Here is a 17,482-nt window from a genome sequence, read left to right on the forward strand (position 1 = left end):
CTGGTGGCGGGCGGCAGCTGCCTGTACGAGCTGCGGCCCGAGCTGCAGCCCCGGCTCCGCGTGGTGCCGGCGGCGGGGCAGGGCTGCGGGGAGCCCCCCGGCATGCGCAGCAACCTGCTGCTGTATTACGAGGAGGCCGGCGGGGTGGGCGTCCTGCTGACCGGCTGGACCCAGGATGGCGGCGCCTGCCAGGTGTGGGAGCAGCCGTCCTACCGGCAGCGCTTGAACCAAAGCGAGGTGGTCAGTTGCCTGCCCGACGGCTCCACCGCCGGCGTCGTCTTCCAGCAGGCCGGCGCCTGGTATCTGGCCGTGGCGGCCACCTACTCGACCAGCGCCGACACGAACCACCTGCACTGCGAGCCCTCGAAGTCGGACAAGGAGACCGTCATCACGGTGCGCAGCATGGTCAACCTCAAGTCCAAGGAGGAGCTGGGCATCATCAAGCGCAAGGAGGAACCTTTGCACTTTGTTGACGCGCTCCAGTGGGGGGATCACCTCTTCTTTCCCTACTACACGCTGAAGGCCAGGTTGGGCAATAACACGGAGCCACCCAGCATGGCTGTCCTGCGCCAGCTGCGCCCTTCAGAGGGTGGCCTTACTTTGCAAGGGCACGTCTATTTGGACTGCGGGTGCAGGAGCCTCATTATTTCCTCCAGCCTTGTTCGCCAGGGTGAGCGGGGCTGGTGGGTGGGTGTATTCCGCCACAGCCACAACGCCAAGGCGTGGAACAGCACTGCCGTCTGCATCTTTGGGATGGAGGAGATGAAGGAGCAAGCCTGTGCATCCACGCACTTCAATATGAATGGGAAGAGCTGTGTAAGTCCCGGCATCGTTTGCTAAGCTTTCATCCTGCACGCCCTTGTTGACACTGTTATTGTTGTGGCTGGTGTCTCTGTGCATGACTCACGGGGTGTCCCTGACCTGGAGGCACATGAACTTAGCGAGTAACTTCAGAGCCGCATCAGGCTTTGCACATCAGCCCTGGTCAGCTCTAGTGATTTCTCCAGTTCATTCTCTTTCGAAAAAGCTAATCCTTTACCAGATTTTGGTATACTTCCCACCTACCTGTTGGGAAAGACTCATCTGAGGGAGCACCTGAGGGCATCCTGGGTCAGACCTGAGTCTTAGGTTTCTCCCTCAGCGTGTCCTTTTCAGCTTAGGATTAGTCATATTTCATTTTATTTTCCATGCAGCCTAGATAAAGCATCTCCTATCTTATTCTGTGCATTCACATCTCATGTCATTCCAGCTACATCAGAAATGAAAAAAAAAGCCCATCAAACTGGCTCTGTGCACTGGGCTGTGTGCACTGTTATCCTTGTCACTCACTAGTTATCTGTGATTGCTTGTTATGTGTTAGGTATTTTCCAAGCCTCTCAGGACTGGCCTTGCTTGGGAGGGCTCTCACAGCCACCTCCCCAAATCCTTGTGTGCAGCAGACAACAATAGGTGTTATCTCTTTGTTGTTGCAGTGGTTACATTTTCACACAGTGGTGTCCCATGGAGTTCCCCATGTCACCTACACCAGTAACACTCTCTTCAGCTCCTTCCTCCTCTTCAGGGTGAGCTGAGTGCATGGACAGTGGGATAGGCAAGGCTACTGGCTTTGCTCTGGCCTCAGTAGTAATTACCTAAAAATTATATTCAGGGAGATAAAAATGTCATTCACATGAAGAAGGTGCTTTTGAAAGGCCTATCCATGCTTTTAAGTTAGAAACTTTCCAGAGCTGTGGCTAAAGGACCGCTGAAAAGTATCAAGGAGAGCCATAGGGGATCATATAGCAAACCACAAGTCTTTTGCAGTTCCCACACCATCCGGGGTCTTTGCAGATAAACTTCTGAATCCTTGAGCTGTTACAATAGGAGTTTCTTTGAAATTCCTTGAAAGAAGTGCTGTCACTCTTTGCCTTTCCAAATCTAGCTCACAGTGGAGTGCAGTGCTGAGATTTTTCCAAACAGACTACCAGAGGGCACGTGTGATTCAGTCTGCTCATCTCCCTACTAAGCTGTGAGACTATTGCCAGTGTTCGAGGACGTGGTTGTGAATGAGAACCCCATATGTGGGTGAGACAACTGTGCTGAAGTAAATAGTGAAACTCACTATGGAGCCAGAGCCAATCCTTTGATTTCCAGTGCTAGCTTACTGTTTACTGTGTGATTTCTGTGCTCCCACAAGGCAAACCTCCTGAATGAATTTCAAGTCTCATTCTGATCCCAAAATACCTATTCGCTTGTTGGAATTTTAGTTTGTATTGTTTGTTCCTAATTACTTGTGAAGTTTCTTAGTGAAGGTGCTTTCTGAGCCTACTAAACAAAACAGAAGAAGAAAGTTCCCTGGGGAGTAGATCCCTTCTAAACACTTTACAAAATCTCATGCAAGAAATTTCAGAAAAACCTCATGGATCTCGTACAGTGACATGATGAAGGTAAGGTGAGGCACATATTTCTGCAGACAGGGCAATTCCCTGTCCCTGTTGCCTCTCAGGGCCTGAATATGAAAAATCAATGATCCCCTTGTTTCATAATTGGTCTAATTCACATCAGACTCCTGTGACTCCAGTGTTACTTTCATGTCCCAAGAGGCTCATCCCTCCTGGAAATTTAGATCACATTTGGATACAATGTTGAAGAATCTCAACTGTAACAGTCTTTAAAAGGATTTCTTATTTAGCCTTATGTCCCAAACTATGATGATGTTATTGATTGTAATATTTTGGCATGAGAAGTGCAGTTTACCACTGAGAGAAAAGTGGTATTTTAATGTTTTATGAGATAGCAGGACGTGTGGGTCCTCTGAAGTAATATGACCTATAACATTACATGGCTAATTAGCTCTCTTTATTAAGCTAATTATATGTGCTTATGGTGTATAAACATAGAAATAAATGCATGTAGTTCAGCTTTAATTTTTTTTTATACTACAGAAGGTTAGGCTAGGCTGTTGCAGAGTAAGTTTGGAGATGACAGGCCCATATGTTGCTTCTTCTGGGTTGTTTTAGACCAGATCCTTCTACCGTCTCTCACCAAAGTATGGGAGTCCCTGCAATCGTGGAATATGCTGTTCTTGGACTCAGAAACACATGGGCTTCAGAGCTGACAGGAAGGTGGAGTGTGGCACATCCATCAGCGTACAGCTTGCAGCAGTGTGTGAAACCCTAGCAGTGGCTCTGGCCAGAAGGGAGTTGGAGGGTGCTGTGGGTCTTAGTCTTCTCTGCTGGGTACACTTGAATGCAGGAGCTCAGGTGTGATGTGATGAGGTATGTGGATCCCAGACACGGACTATCAGCTTATGTAGGAATTGTAAATACAGGGAGTTTTCTCACTGCAGGAATACAATTTATAGTAAGCATATACATTAAGGAGTAGTGGCAGTTTGTTTTCTTTCTGATCTTGTCATCCTTTAGACTTCTGTTACTGTTCTGTTTACCTTTAGGCAAGACGTCCTCTTACCCCTCCCCACTCACATTGCATTTCTCAACAGGACACTGCAAGAAGGGCTTAGCCCAGGGTATTTGTGGTCCTGAATTCCCTGTTATGCCATTGCTAAATGGTGTACTTTGAACTCATTCCTGTAAGGTACTGAGCTTTCTGGCCCTAACTCAGTAAAGCACTTAATGACATATTCAACATTAGGCATATATAAGTATTTTCATCATCTTCATGCCCATGCATTTAAAGTAAAGCATGTACTTGGGTACTTCACTGGATTGGAACCAAATTGCTCTGCATCCTGTTGGAACTCACTGTAGGTGTGTAATCTCTTTAGCTTCGCTTTGCCTTTTAGGCCAGAGCTCTCATTTGCATTAAGTTTTAATGCTGGATTAGAGTCTGTTATTAGAAACGAGTAATTTTTAAGATCCTTGCTTACCAACTTTATCAAAATGTATGTGACTGCTACAAATTCTACAGAATTTCTCCATATGAGAAGTAGGTAAGTCCATTTTTGTTTTGTGCAGTAGAGTGCACAAAGATTGTCCTACTTGGATGTGTTTGTTCAGGACATTGGCACCACTTGATTCCCAGAGACAGGATCCCTATCTAGCAAGAGGCAAATGGTATTTTAGATGAAACTACTCTGAACACTTTGCAGTTTTATATTCAGCTTTTCTTTTTATTTGATCCACATGTGTCTTAGTTTTGAATATATCTGCTTATATGCACTATCAGGGTGTGTGTGTTATTGGACTCACTAGCATAGCCTACATATACATAAGTGTATTTTCTACACAATTTCCTTAGTTAGTAAATGGGAATTTGTCAAGTCTCAATTTCTTTTCAGAAACCTGTCTGGGTACTTACAAACACAGGAGGAATGTTGGAATTTGTCACAAACTTGCTGTGGGAGCTAGTGGACTTTAAGAATGGCTTTTCTTCTGTTGTTTTGTGACAGAGCAGGACCTAAAAGGATCTCAGGTCTCTCACAGACAAGCCAGGATGTTCTGAGCCAAGTAGATGAGTAGGAAAAGTGTTCCAATTGGAGAACATCAACAGGAGAGAAATGTAGAGTATTGCCTAAGCATGATAATGACAAATCTGGAAATTGGTTTTGTCATTAAAAAAATTGCGTGGAAAGAAAAGGATTCAGGAAGATTCAAGGATTCACAATTTTTCAGGTAGAAAATCCCCCAAAAATTGTTAGGCATATATTTGTAAGAAAGAGAATTGCTGTAGTTTATATTAAGGTGTTTATTCTATTATATGAAAAGGATAAGTAGTTGTGATAGTTACTAAAAAATAAGCCATCTTGGTTGGATTTTCCTCTATTATGTAATACAAGTAAAGACTTGTAACAGTCTGATCTTGGAACTTTTTCATTTTTCAGTGGTTGATATATATGAGGGTTAGTACGTGTCCCTTAATTTATCAAACATAGTTTGGAATCTTAACACAAATCCTAGCTGGTGTAAGCTCTACTGAAATGAGATTTCGAAGTCAACAGAGTCACATCAGTTTAATTACGGCCTTTAATTTGCAGGAACGACATTTGAATTTGTGTGGTAACTCATTCCAGAGTGATTCATGGTCTTTTATTTAAAGAAAGAATTACAGACTTGTAAATATGATTTTGTATCAAAATTGATCCTGTAATTAATTTTATAGTCATAAAGTCAATCTCCTGAGTATTACAGACTGCTAGTGTTGCATCTGATATTTGATGGGTTTCTAGAGTTAATATTTTTGAAGTGAATATTTCTGTCTTGTTACAATGAGTTTTCAGTTCATCCCTGTTTAGTGTGGGAAGTAAACCACTGAAGACTTGTCAACTCTCACTCTCCAGGGCTGGGGACTGCACAACCTCTCTGGACAACCTGTTCTGCTTGATTGCCCTCACATTGATGCTTTTTCACCTACTGTTTACTAGAAACCTGCAGTGTTTCAGTTTGTGTCATTATCTCTTGTTACCTTACATACACTTGGGCTAAGAGCCTGGCTTTGTTTTTTTGGTCTCTCTGAAATTGTCTCTTCTGTAGACTGAAGCAACCCAGTTTTGGAAAAGACCTGTAAGATCATCCACCACAAAACCGTGTCCCTAAGCACCACATCTACAAGTCTTATAAGTACTTTAGGTTGGTCAGGCATGATTTATCCTTGGCAAATTTATGCTGGCATTTCTCAGTCACCATGTTCATCTTCTTGTGACCAGAAAAGGTTTCAAAGAGGATTTTCTCCATGATTGTCCCAGGGAAAAAAGTGAGACCAACTAATGTGTAGTACCCTGAAAAAAAAATATCTTGTTTTTTCTTAATATCAGTGCAGTATTTGTCTTTATTCAGTTGGACATTTTACCTGATCTCTACACCTTTTGAAACAGGAGAATAACCTTTCAGCTTCAACAATCTCTCAGCATCTTCCTACAGATCCCATCTGTCCTCCCTAAAACTTGTAAAAGCTAAGATTTCTTAAGAGATCTCTTGCTTAATCCTCTCCCAGTACTTGTAGTTCCTCTCCTCCTTGATCTCTGTGTGTACAAAGGACCACAAGATGTTGCTGGTGAAGTCCAGAGCCATCAGCTGTTGGTAAATCTCCTGAGCTATTAGCAGCTGGTGTGCATTTTATTGTTAATTCTTTTATCATCCATGTGGTAGTGGAAGCTCTTCTTGTTGTCCATACCATACTTTGCCAGTTACAAAACTAGGTGAGCTTGGATTTTCCAAGCTAATTTCCACCATTCCTGTGTGTCCAGAGATTTCCTCCTTAGTCCTGCTTCCTCCTCATTTGTGATGTTGTTCTGCAGTGTAGTTCAATCATGACTTCCCTTTTTAGCTAGAGGCCATCTCGTGATGTGTCTGCTTGTTTTCCTGAATTTTGTGCTTGACAGAGATTGTCCTGAAAGACCTGCCAGCTTATTTGAGCTCTATTTCCCTTCAAAGCTGACTCTCAGGGGATCCCACTGGCCATTTCCCTGAACACACTGAAGCTTCAGCTCTCTGCTCAGATTATCACATCTTCAATTCTTCCTTGTTTTTGAGTAGCAGATCCAGAAGAGCATCACTCTTGACTGACCCCAGAGGTTAACATAGCCTGGGGTCTCATCTTATTCACTTTGCCCCCAGAGCTTTGTTGACCTGGTCCGTACTAGGCCATGTTTTTGGTGTCCACGTGGAGGTGCAAGAATGAGTAGTGGTCCAAGGAATGGAAAATTACTACAGTCTTTCTGCAATAGGTAGGGTCCCCTAAAAAAAGCCCCAGCCTGTTGTAACAACATGACTGTTTAGCAAGTGTGTGCCTTCATCCCTCACGGTCACCCACCACTTCCTTTTGCTCTCTGCTAATATGCTGTTCAAGTTGGTTTCAAAGCCTTCCTTGATGGAGTTTGTTCTCCCTCACTGGTTATTAGGACACTTTACCACTTCTTGAACTTAGATCTGAGGGCAGAGTAGGACTATTTCTGCTGCTGCAAGAAGTCACAAGTTTCTAGCTTCCCCATCTCAGGAATCTCCATCAGCATCTCACTCAACCATTGCCTCTGACTATTCTTCCTCCCTTGCATCATGAGCCTCAGAATTTGCCTCTGCAAGGTCTCACTGAAGACTCTGATTTCTGGTCATCATTGATTTTTTGCAGGCTGCAGGATGGACAGGCTTGTCCACCTAACACTCCTGGGCAATGCACAAATCAAAAACCTTCCTGGAAATAAAATTTTGGAGTGGTTCATCTCCTGATCCCTTAGCCCTAATAAAGGCTCACTGCATGCCCCAATATTTGTTACCCTCTGATATAGTAAATACTTATGAAGGTGGCTAAAGGATGGTGAAGTTAAGAAAGAAGGATGAGGTTCCAAAAGTTCTTTCCCCATAGGAAAAGCATCTATTGTTTCAGTGTTTACTATTGCTATATACTATTTAGAAATCCTTGTGTCCTTTCGTATAGCTGCATCTGTTCTTTCACTTGGATGCTCAAACCCTTTACTTTTACGTTTTGGACAGCTTCATATGATGAGTGCTGCACGAGCTAAAAATGCTGCCCTTTCCTCTGAGGCACACAATGTAAAATAATCAGGAGGAAATCAAGACAGAAGTGTGAATATGGTTGCTACAACTGGAGTCATATGGAGATACATCTGAAAATGAAGTGCCAAAGAGAAAACTAGTATAAATACCTTCCATATGAATAATCAAACAACTATAGACTGTAGAGAGACTACAGAATAAAACAGAGGATGGAACTGAAGAATTAAAAAAGGGGAGGTCTTACAGAGTGGTATTATCTTTCCTTTCGCTTTTCTTGCTTTTGTATGCGCCTGAAAATGTTACAGGATAGGCAAACAGATGACCATGGAGATGAATAACTCTTCAAGTATAAAGGAAGTTTAGGCTGTAAGTGCATTTTTAAGAATGGATTTAGCTGTGAAAGGAGCAGCTTGGGAAGGCTCTACAGTGCTGTAACCCCATTAGTCACAGTAGAAAGAGGTAAAAGGTCTTGTTAAAACAATAAATGGGTGTGGAAAAGGGGAGACAGAGGGGTGAAAGCAGCAGCTGCACCCTGGAGGAAATGGGCAAACTGGAGAAATAGGTTGCAAAAAAGAGAAGGCAATTTTTTTGTGGCTGTCCACCGTCTAAATTTCCCTTGTTCTTATCTGTATTAGCTCAATGTCGTGTTGACCCTCCCTCTAGCAAGCAGAGGGAGGGGAGGAGACTTCCACACTTGTCAGTATTGGTTCTTCAGTCAGATGAGGAGGATGCACTGATATGACACTGGTTATTTTATTAGTATGTGGGTCAAAATAAAATCTGGCAGCAAAGCTTTTCAGAAACCGGGTGAGTTCTCTTTTCTGTGATCTTGTTGTACAGAGTCTGCAAGGAACCCAGGGTAGTTTGTCTCCTACACTACTACATGGTGCACTGCAGAAAAACTTCCTAATTTTGGTAGAAATGAAAGTGTGGAAGTTCCACTCAGTGACCCGAGTGAAGACTCATTGCGTGCAGTAGTTCTGGAGTTTTGTTACCTTCTGATCTATAAATAAAGTGAGTTAACTTTTTCCACCTTAAAATGCTTGCAATCACACCCTGCCTCACTTCCCTATCTAACACAGACCTCCAGGGCACTGGATTCTCATGGCCAAATGAGTTTTACTGAAGTTCTGTACAAGTGCATGACAGTTCCTTGTGTCTTCCTGCTGCATGAAAAAAGAAATAGCGACTTTAAATATGAAAGTTAATCAAGTCTTCTTTTATTCTAAGTGGCTGTTCTTTCAAGCTAATTAAAATGATTCAGATGACTGAAGAACATTTTAATTGACTTAGGATTGCAGTTCAGGAAAAAAAAATATTTCTACTGGAAAGACTTTTGGGGGTTAAGCCAGCATCATAGCATGCAAGAGAGTTTAATTCAGCCATTACTGTGTTAGGGATTTGCTTCATAAGTTTAAGAAATGCCTTCACCTTTCTTCTAAATGTCAGTTTTGATGGTCCATTCCACGCTTTGTTTTGTGCATTAAAGTGAAATAGGCTCTTGCACTCAGAGGGTTCCTGTAGGGTTAGGAATCCATCCTTGAGGTTGAAATTCTGGATTTTGTAAGCTAACCTACAGGGCTTGTTCTTGGTCTTACCTGAGCTCTGAGGTCTCCTACCTCTCCATGCCTGCCACTCCTTTGTGCCTGCACTGGTGTATGTGCAGCCACGTGTTCATGTGATGAGGAGCATGACTCAAACAAAGATGTAGGTAGGTAGATTTACAGAGCATTTTCTAGGCACATCTTGCTTTAAGTAAGCTGACTGGAAAGCATTTTACAGAGAGGGTGAAGTAAAGGTTGGCTGGGGTTGGACCCCTTTGGAGAGCAGGTGGGATCACACCTTTGGCAATGTCTACCACAGAGATTGACTTGGAGCAATTAGAGGACTTCAAACCTGAGTTGCTGCTTACTAAGGAGACACATGGGCTTCTACGGAGATCCCCTGGTAAATGGTCCTATTCTCACACATATAGATTTCCTTTCAACACTCAGTCATCTACAATCAGAGTTATTTGGCTTGGTTTTTCATTCCACAAGATACAGGGATTTCCTGCATGATGGTTTTTTTTGTGAGCTGCTTACATATGTTTGCTACTTAATTTCCTCCAGGTGGGATGGAGAATTGAGGGTAACGTGTTGTTTTTAAAGCTTACACTGCTGCATTTATGTTCCCCATGACATGAGCTTTATATTGCTTTATCTCATTTTTATGTTTATGTAATACACAAGTCTGTACTTCCTCTGCTGTCAAGGAAGATGAAGGTTTGCATTTTTATACACACAGACACAGTTTGTTTGAAGTGTCTACTTTCTCCAGAATATTTACATTCCTTTGAAAGTGGTTGCTGAGTGTATCTAGCCTTCAGGTGATAGCAAAACATGGATTCATTGAGAAAAACTGGAAATTCAGAATAACCCCAGGACTTGTGTCCCAAAAAAGAGAAAACCTATCGCAAAGTAACTTACTGCTGCTATGCTGAGTATGCATTCCACTGAAGTCAGTGATTTAACTGCAGCAGATATAATATTTGTTACAGATATGACCAGTTGTCATATATGAAAAACTAGTTCCGTGTGTATTTTCCAATAATGTGTTGCTCTGAAACTGTGCCAGAATTGAAATGCTACTTAAAGTCTTGTCTAAAGTTGGGTTCTCTGAGAATCTTTACAATGATTCTTATTTTCCTCAAAGTTTTGGAGTATAGGTGAGTGATTTTTTAATATGTTTTTCTTATCTGATTTTTTTTTTTTTCTTATCTTATCTGATTTTTAGGAGGCACGATCAATCAAGAAATTACCTACCTTGATTCACTCTGGATTAGTGGCTGTTTATGGCACAGTTGTTTTGAATCGTATAGTTCTCTTTTTGGGAACAGATGATGGACAGTTACTGAAGGTAAGCTGAGTGTGGCAGTTCTTCCCTTCTCCACCAGCTGCTGCTGTGTTCAAGTGGGCAAATATTTCCTGGTTTATTCAGTGTATTATAAACAAATATGATCCCCTGAATCTCTGTTTTTTTGTTTGTGAAATAACTACTGTATGGTCTTTTGGAGAGCAAGATAACTTTCAAAAGCAGTTATGTACTCTGCTAAAATTCAAGTAAACATTTAATTAAAACACTAAATGCCCACAGTATTAATTTACAGACAGAGGAGTTCTCAGTTATTTTACCTTGTTTCCCTCCTTGCTTTGATTTTTCGGTAGAAATATTAAATATTGTAAAATTTTGGAAGTGTGTTTGTTTGTGTGTTTGTTTGCCTGTGTGATATGAAAATCTGTCCATTAGAGAGAAAAGTCAAGATTCATTTTACCTTAGCTTCTGAACAGTTGACCTACGCTAACTTAAATCCATTGCTTGAAAGTCATCTTACCTCATTATCGAACATTTCAACCATCCAGTCAAATGTCTTTTATGCTTGAATTTTTTCAGGGTTTTGCAAGAATGTGCATATCCTGTCTACACTGCAAAGGATGACTTTCACTCTTTGTCTTTATTAAGCAGACATTTGGAGAGAAATAGAGTAGAGACCTTGAAAAGCTTTGTCCATTTGATTTCATTTTGGTTTTGATAATGAAAAATGAACTTCAAGTCTTCCATGTCTGCTTAACACAGTGGAGACAGTGAACCCATCTCCCTTCTTTAGCCATGAAAAACAAATGCTGGTGTGCTTACTGACTTGCAAAATTAAGTTTCTGGGGTCTCTAGTTCCCTTGAATTCTGTGCGAAGGGTGGTGGAAAACAGTAGAGTTGGTCAAGGTAAGAAAAAGAAATATCATCGCAGTTGTATATTTAGAGAAGCCACAAAGAAATTTATATAAGTTCCTTTTTACTTTATGGGTGTCTGAATGTTAGTTTGTTTTTTGAAGGCTAATACTTTCTTCTCCATTGAAAGAAGTAAAAAGTTGTGATTTTGGGATATAGGCATTTCTTCCACATTCAGTTTCTGAATCAATCAGTAACAGACTTGGTGGAAGGCATGTTTCATATGCTAAACCAGTGCCAAATTCAGTGCTAAATGTGTCTGGCATGGATTTTGTTGAAATTCTGTTCCTATGGTCTTTTCCTTCATTCTTCTCCAGTGTGAGAACCAGTGCAGTAGGTGAATTGAATGATAGCACGGTAATTCACCTCAGAAGCTTTGATGTAACTGAAATTAGACTTTTGTTTAACATGTTGACTGATAATAAAAGAGCACGGGAATAATTTAATTACACATGTTTTAGGCTATTCTTAATGAAGATATGAAATCTAATTGCCCAGAAGTTTTATATGAAATTGAGGAAGAAACTTCCATTTTCCCCAAACTGCGACTTGATCCAGTGAATAACAATTACATCTATCTGTCCTCTGCCAATAAGGTAAGTACAATACTTAATAAAATAATAAATTCATATAAATTACTGCTTTAAGGATTTCTGCCACTTTATAAGTGAAGCATTGGTTTGTCTCAGTTAGACTTCTAATATGCAACCTGCAATAACCAACTTTACATCTAATATCTGGTTATGTTGTCTAAGTTTGGGCTGCACTCCTGCAGAACTTGGAAGAGCTTTTGCTGTCATGGTGCTGCCCAGTGTTGCTATGATCCAGTAATGCCCTTAATTCCATGCTTATTTTGTGCCATTCTGCCAAGAGGGTGTTTGTTTCTGTTTTTCCTGGAGGCAGGAAAATGCAAATCATGCAGAGTCAAGCTTAGAGACAGCAAAAAAAAACCTTGTACACTCTGTAGGCAGAGCAATCCAGATGTTGGTAGGTCAGGGTTTGCCAGTCAATTAAGGAGTTTATAAAGTGGAGAAATCTCTTAATTTGAAAGATGGCTTTGAAGCCTTAATTCTGATGAAATCAGTAATAAAGCTGTAATCAGTGACAAAATTCCCATTGTCTTCAGTCAGGCATAGACTTCAAAAGAATAAAGCAAAAGGACAAGTGAGCAATGTGTGTGCATAGTGAGGCCAAGGAGTTCAGCAGTGGCTGAGAGCCGCTGCACGTGAGCAAATGTGTTGGAGCTGCACGTCAAGCAGTGAGCAGCTCCCAGGAGCTGGTGCAGTTGTTTAGCACATCTTGCAGCAGGGCTACTGAGCAGCAATCAGAAAATCCCTTTGTCTCGCCAGCAGTGGGAAAGATGGCATTGAAAGCTTAAGGGCTTGCTGTCCATCTTAGCTGAACAGGATTTCACCCAGCACTTAATTACCATCACTTACAATAAAATCACTTTTCTGGCAGTGAACATAGTGTTTTAGCCTGCTGTTACAGAGCAGGGGTAAATTGGTAGGAGAACCCCTGACTGATATAAAACATCTATCACAAATATAGAAGGAATTGAAATCTCAGTCAAAAGTATATATAGATATTCAAAGTAAGACTCGAATTTTCTTTAGCTTTGGTAAAAGACCAAGTCGTTACAAAGGAACAACAGCTTCAAGGAATAAATGCACTTCTCTGATCATCTCTTGGAGCTGAAATAAGGCTTCTACATTGTCTTCTTTAACTTGGTAATAATCTAGGATTATGACTGGCTTCTGAATTGATTATCTCACACACCTTCAGATAAATTGAATTTTATAATATATGGATGGAAAAATAATAAATATCATTTTGCAGGAAGCAGTGTATTCTTGTTTCTGTTGACAAAACATAGGAACTTCTAATTCTTGAAAATTTGTAATATATGGTTTGAATTAGTTTTTCTTACTAAGATCATTAATTCACATTGTTATTAATCACATTATTTGTATCTGTATTCAGTATTTGTAATCAGCTTTCTCTTTTTCTTTCTCCTTTCCTTTTCTGAAAATGGCTGGCTAGGATATTCAAGCTGAATGTACAAGTATAGATACATACAATATAGCCACAATTATCTACATTTACTTACTGAAATGGCATTTTCATGCATGCTAAGCAGTTGCATGAGTTTGTTCTAGTGTGCACATGCAGTAACCTGACATGGTGATGCAAACACAGATGCATTTTGTTATGCGCATGCATTTTTGGATGCACCTTCATCAATCATTTAAATATCTCCATTCTGAGGAGAGGAAAATGGTGTTCTGCTAAGCAGAGCATTATTTGTAAAGTATACCTCCTTTCTATTATTACCTGTAATTCACTCTGCTGATCAGTCTTTCTTGCATTAATCTGCCCATGCTGGCCTTTGAGTAGTAGAACCAAATTGTTACTGTCAGAGGTGTTTCATTATCTGATGGCAAAATACAGTGTGTGCGAAATAGGCTGCATATTTCTATCCAAAGGTCTTCTGGCAGAGGGGAATCCATAAGGAGACTTCCCCAGAGGGATTGTGCTTGGTTGCTGTCAGATTCTTAATGGTAATCTTCAAATTCCCTGTTTATGGAGGCTGTATTAATTCAATGTGTTACTGCATTCTTTGGTTTCAGGTGAGAAGAATACCAGTTGCAAATTGCGGTAGATTTGCTTCTGAACAAGAATGCTTATCTGCAAAGGACCCCTACTGTGGGTGGTGTTCTTTCAGTCAAAGGTATCTTTTAATATTTTAGACTGTCATATAAAAGCAGAGCATTATTAGTCAGTGTACATTTTGACTGGCTTGGGGCTATTCAACATCAAGATTGTATCTACTGATTTTTTGTGGAATCAGTCATAGCCATAAATGTGAGACACTTTTCTTGTCATGTGGAAGGGAAATCAGTGCTTTTGAAAGACTATGTAACCCTCAGATTTTTGAGATCTACCCATAAAACATATGTTGGGCAGAGAATAATAAATAATTTTGCTGTTAGAAGAGATACTTTTGTTTTCCAGATTGAGAAATAAAATTGTATACTCGTTCTTGAAACTTCTTAATAGCTGAGAGCATGTTGTATGTGAGAACAAGAAAAGTGCTTAGTTGTCTTCAGTATTGATATTTCCTTTTTTTGGAGCCACTGACTTTGGTTTAGGCAAAAGGAGATTTTCTTTCTAAATACTTCATTCCCACATTTGAATAATTAATTTCAACATCTGAGGCCTGGACTGCAGAAATTCCTGGGTCATCAGACCTAATCTTAGCAATTGCAAGCAACCACATAATGTAAAACTAAAAACTTGCAAAGTACCATCCTAAATTTAGATAGGCTTTTTGTCCTTCCTGCCCTGGTTGTGCAGCTGCTTCCTGGCAGTCTCATTTTTTGCTGGTAAAAGTATGTCTGCTCATTTTCATCATGTGTATGTTTATGGACAGGTTGTAGTTATTTGCTCTGGTGCTCACATCACCTTCGCCTAAATAAGTTCCCCACACCCACTCCCTCACACTTACCTCTTCTTACCTCTTACCTGTTTTTGTGAAAGCAGTCTCTCTATCTCTCTCTCTCCTTTCATTTTGGTGTGCTTAAACAGGGAACTTCACTAAGGTCCTCTTACATGAGACACTCCTTTCTTACCTCCACTCCAGTAATCCTTCTGTGAAATTTATGTATCCCTTTAAGATAAGGATGGCCAGGACTCTCAAAGTGTTCCAGAGGAGATTTCAGCTGTGTCTTGCTTAATATTGTTTAATCAGTCTGTCCAGGAAGTGCCTTAGTGTGTTCTGGGATCACAAACGTCTTTTTCATGACAGCATCACATTGATGGGCCACAATCATCCATGATCAAATAATGCCCCCAGGTCCTTTTCTTTCTTTGTTGTGTTTCCAACGGATGAGTTTCCAGTCTATAACACATATGGGTTGTGAGATTTTTATTGCTGTAGGTACATGTTCTTGTACTTTGTGCTTTGAAATGTCATTCCATTTCAAGGTAATCCAAGTTTTCCTGGGTGATATTCTTATCTTCCTTTGCATGTTAACATTCCCAACTCTGTATCATCAGCAGATGTCAACAGTGTAAATCTTCTTTTATGCTAATTTGCCACTGATTAAAATCTTAAAGTGCCTATAAGATGGATTTTTGAGGAATTCCACTCGTAGTCTCTTTTAGAAGGTTAATACTAGCTCATTTTAGTTTTTTACCCATTTTGTGTTAGCGTGATTTTGCTGAAGATCTGCTACTTTGTGTTTGCAAAGGTAGTTATTGGAAGAGAGTAGGTATTTATTCTGTAATGTGTTTTCTTCAAACTCTCTTTTGCTCCCTTTTAGGAACTGTGTATGTTACAGTGCTAAGATTTTCAGTCTTTTAATTACCTTATAAAGAGATTGTGAATAACTCTTATTACTCAGTAAATCCCCTGCTTATGAGGGGAATCACCAAAACTTTCCATTTGATTGAAACAGAAATAATGTACTCTTTTAGAGAAAAGATGAAGTAGTATGAGTCCTGTTCAACACCCACATAATTTTTTACTGTTAAATACTTAATGTCATTAAATATTTGGCTTTGTGAAGAGACACCTCTGAGTGAAAGTTTAGGAGAAGAAGACATTTTTAGCCAGTATTTTAGTCAAAGTCCATATGTGTCCACTAAAGCAATATATTCTGTAATAATTTTGAGATCAGTGATACATTTTCTGCTTTTACAAGGAAATAATTTTCCTGTAAAATAAAACACACACTCCAGTTTTACATAAAATTTACTAGCAATGTTAGTGCTTCATTTTAAGGACAGTGTGAATTAAAATCCACTCCTTTAATGAAAAAATGTGTGCATCTCATTGCAAGTGAAAACAAAATGAAACAAAATGTTTCTACTGTTCCTATTTCTACTCTTTCTTCTATAGGGACAAATATATTAATTCTCCTTTTCTCTTGCCATCATTCAAACCAATTAGTCATAGCATTGTGTTGACTTCTAATGTTTATAGATTTTCTGTAGATGAATCAGATTTACCTAAATTATGCTGAAATACAATTCCAGTACAAGGTATTGATGTTTTACATGCATTTTCCATATGGAAACAACACAATATATTATCTAACGTGACCAGAGTTACTCTTGAAGGTAGTCGATGTGTAGGACATCTGTGGACTTCATTCAGTGGTTGGTACGTTGGAGAAAGAAAGAAGCCACAATTTTCACAACATGAATGAAAGCATGTTCTCATTCCATGAGGAAATCAGTATGCTTTAGCAGGACAGAGAAGGCAAGTAGGTTAGGATCTGTAGTTAACAAAGATTAGTGAAGCAGAGACTTAAGTACAGATGAACCAGTATGCATAAGTATTGTGTTATCATAGTGAAATAAGAGGAACTCAGTTCCAATTGTGTAGAGAAATCTTTAGTAGTATAAAAGAACTAGTTTGCTGTGAAATATAAATAAAAAAAAATCTTGACTCTTTTCTCTCTACACATCTCTTTACAGTCTGAAATCTGATCCAAGGGTTTCATGCCTTATACCTTCATACTTGTATAAGGTCCAGTTCACCTTTCCAAGAAAGCCAGACTTAGTTGTCTGAGTCTGTATGTTAATTTTCAGAATCATGTGGTTCACAAATAATAATTATTTGTTATATTCATTCAAAGTACTTGAAATCAATATAAATTTTATAAAAATAGGGGTATTACAGAATAATTTTATCTTTAGGTGAGTGGAATTATTTTGCTCTTGGCCTTTGCAGGGCAATTTTGAGAATTTATGCTGAGGGGCATCAGATGTGACTGCTTCCTATGAAAATGACTGTTCTCCACAGCACACTGTTAGAGTGTTAAAGGTCAGCTCTTAGAGCAACAAAAGATGCATTTTTCCCTCACATAAAGATAAGCATGACCCTGGGTTCTGGGTGCCATTACTGGTTTTGCTATTAAACGCTCAGATTCTTCATTGCAAATGAGGGAAACAGGTTCACTGCTTGTGTTCCTCAGGCAGTCTAAGAAAGCAAGTAGCTTCTTCCTGGGACAGTGGTAAATATTCAGCCTGATGAACAGTTTTATTTTTTAATATTTTTATTTAATATTTCAAATTTTTAATATTTTAAAAATATTTTGAATATAAAAATATTTTAGTATTTCGCATCACTGACATTCATACACTTACTTAGTGCCAAGTACTGCAAGTGTGTGCCTTGTGTCTTTACCATTATAATCCTCACCCTGTCAGAAACTGTAGAATGTCTTTTTCTTTTGTCCTTCCTCATTACCATTGAG

At 39.8% G+C, this 17,482-nt stretch overlaps 1 protein-coding gene across 1 annotated transcript in view; it reads left to right on the top strand.

Moving 5' to 3' along the window:
* The first annotated feature begins 6 nt into the window (after positions 1-6).
* The window catches only part of PLXNC1 (plexin C1), a 70,102-nt gene continuing 52,626 nt past the window's right edge, over positions 7-17,482 (top strand). Inside the window, exons 1-4 of the mRNA XM_015627728.1 lie at positions 7-816; positions 10,227-10,349; positions 11,678-11,812; positions 13,847-13,947. Coding sequence (XP_015483214.1) covers positions 103-816; positions 10,227-10,349; positions 11,678-11,812; positions 13,847-13,947 — 1,073 coding nt within the window. The 5' untranslated portion in view covers positions 7-102. The remainder of the gene's footprint in view (positions 817-10,226; positions 10,350-11,677; positions 11,813-13,846; positions 13,948-17,482) is intronic.

This window comes from Parus major, chromosome 1A (genome assembly GCF_001522545.3).
Source record: "Parus major isolate Abel chromosome 1A, Parus_major1.1, whole genome shotgun sequence".
NCBI classification, from domain to species: domain Eukaryota; kingdom Metazoa; phylum Chordata; class Aves; order Passeriformes; family Paridae; genus Parus; species Parus major.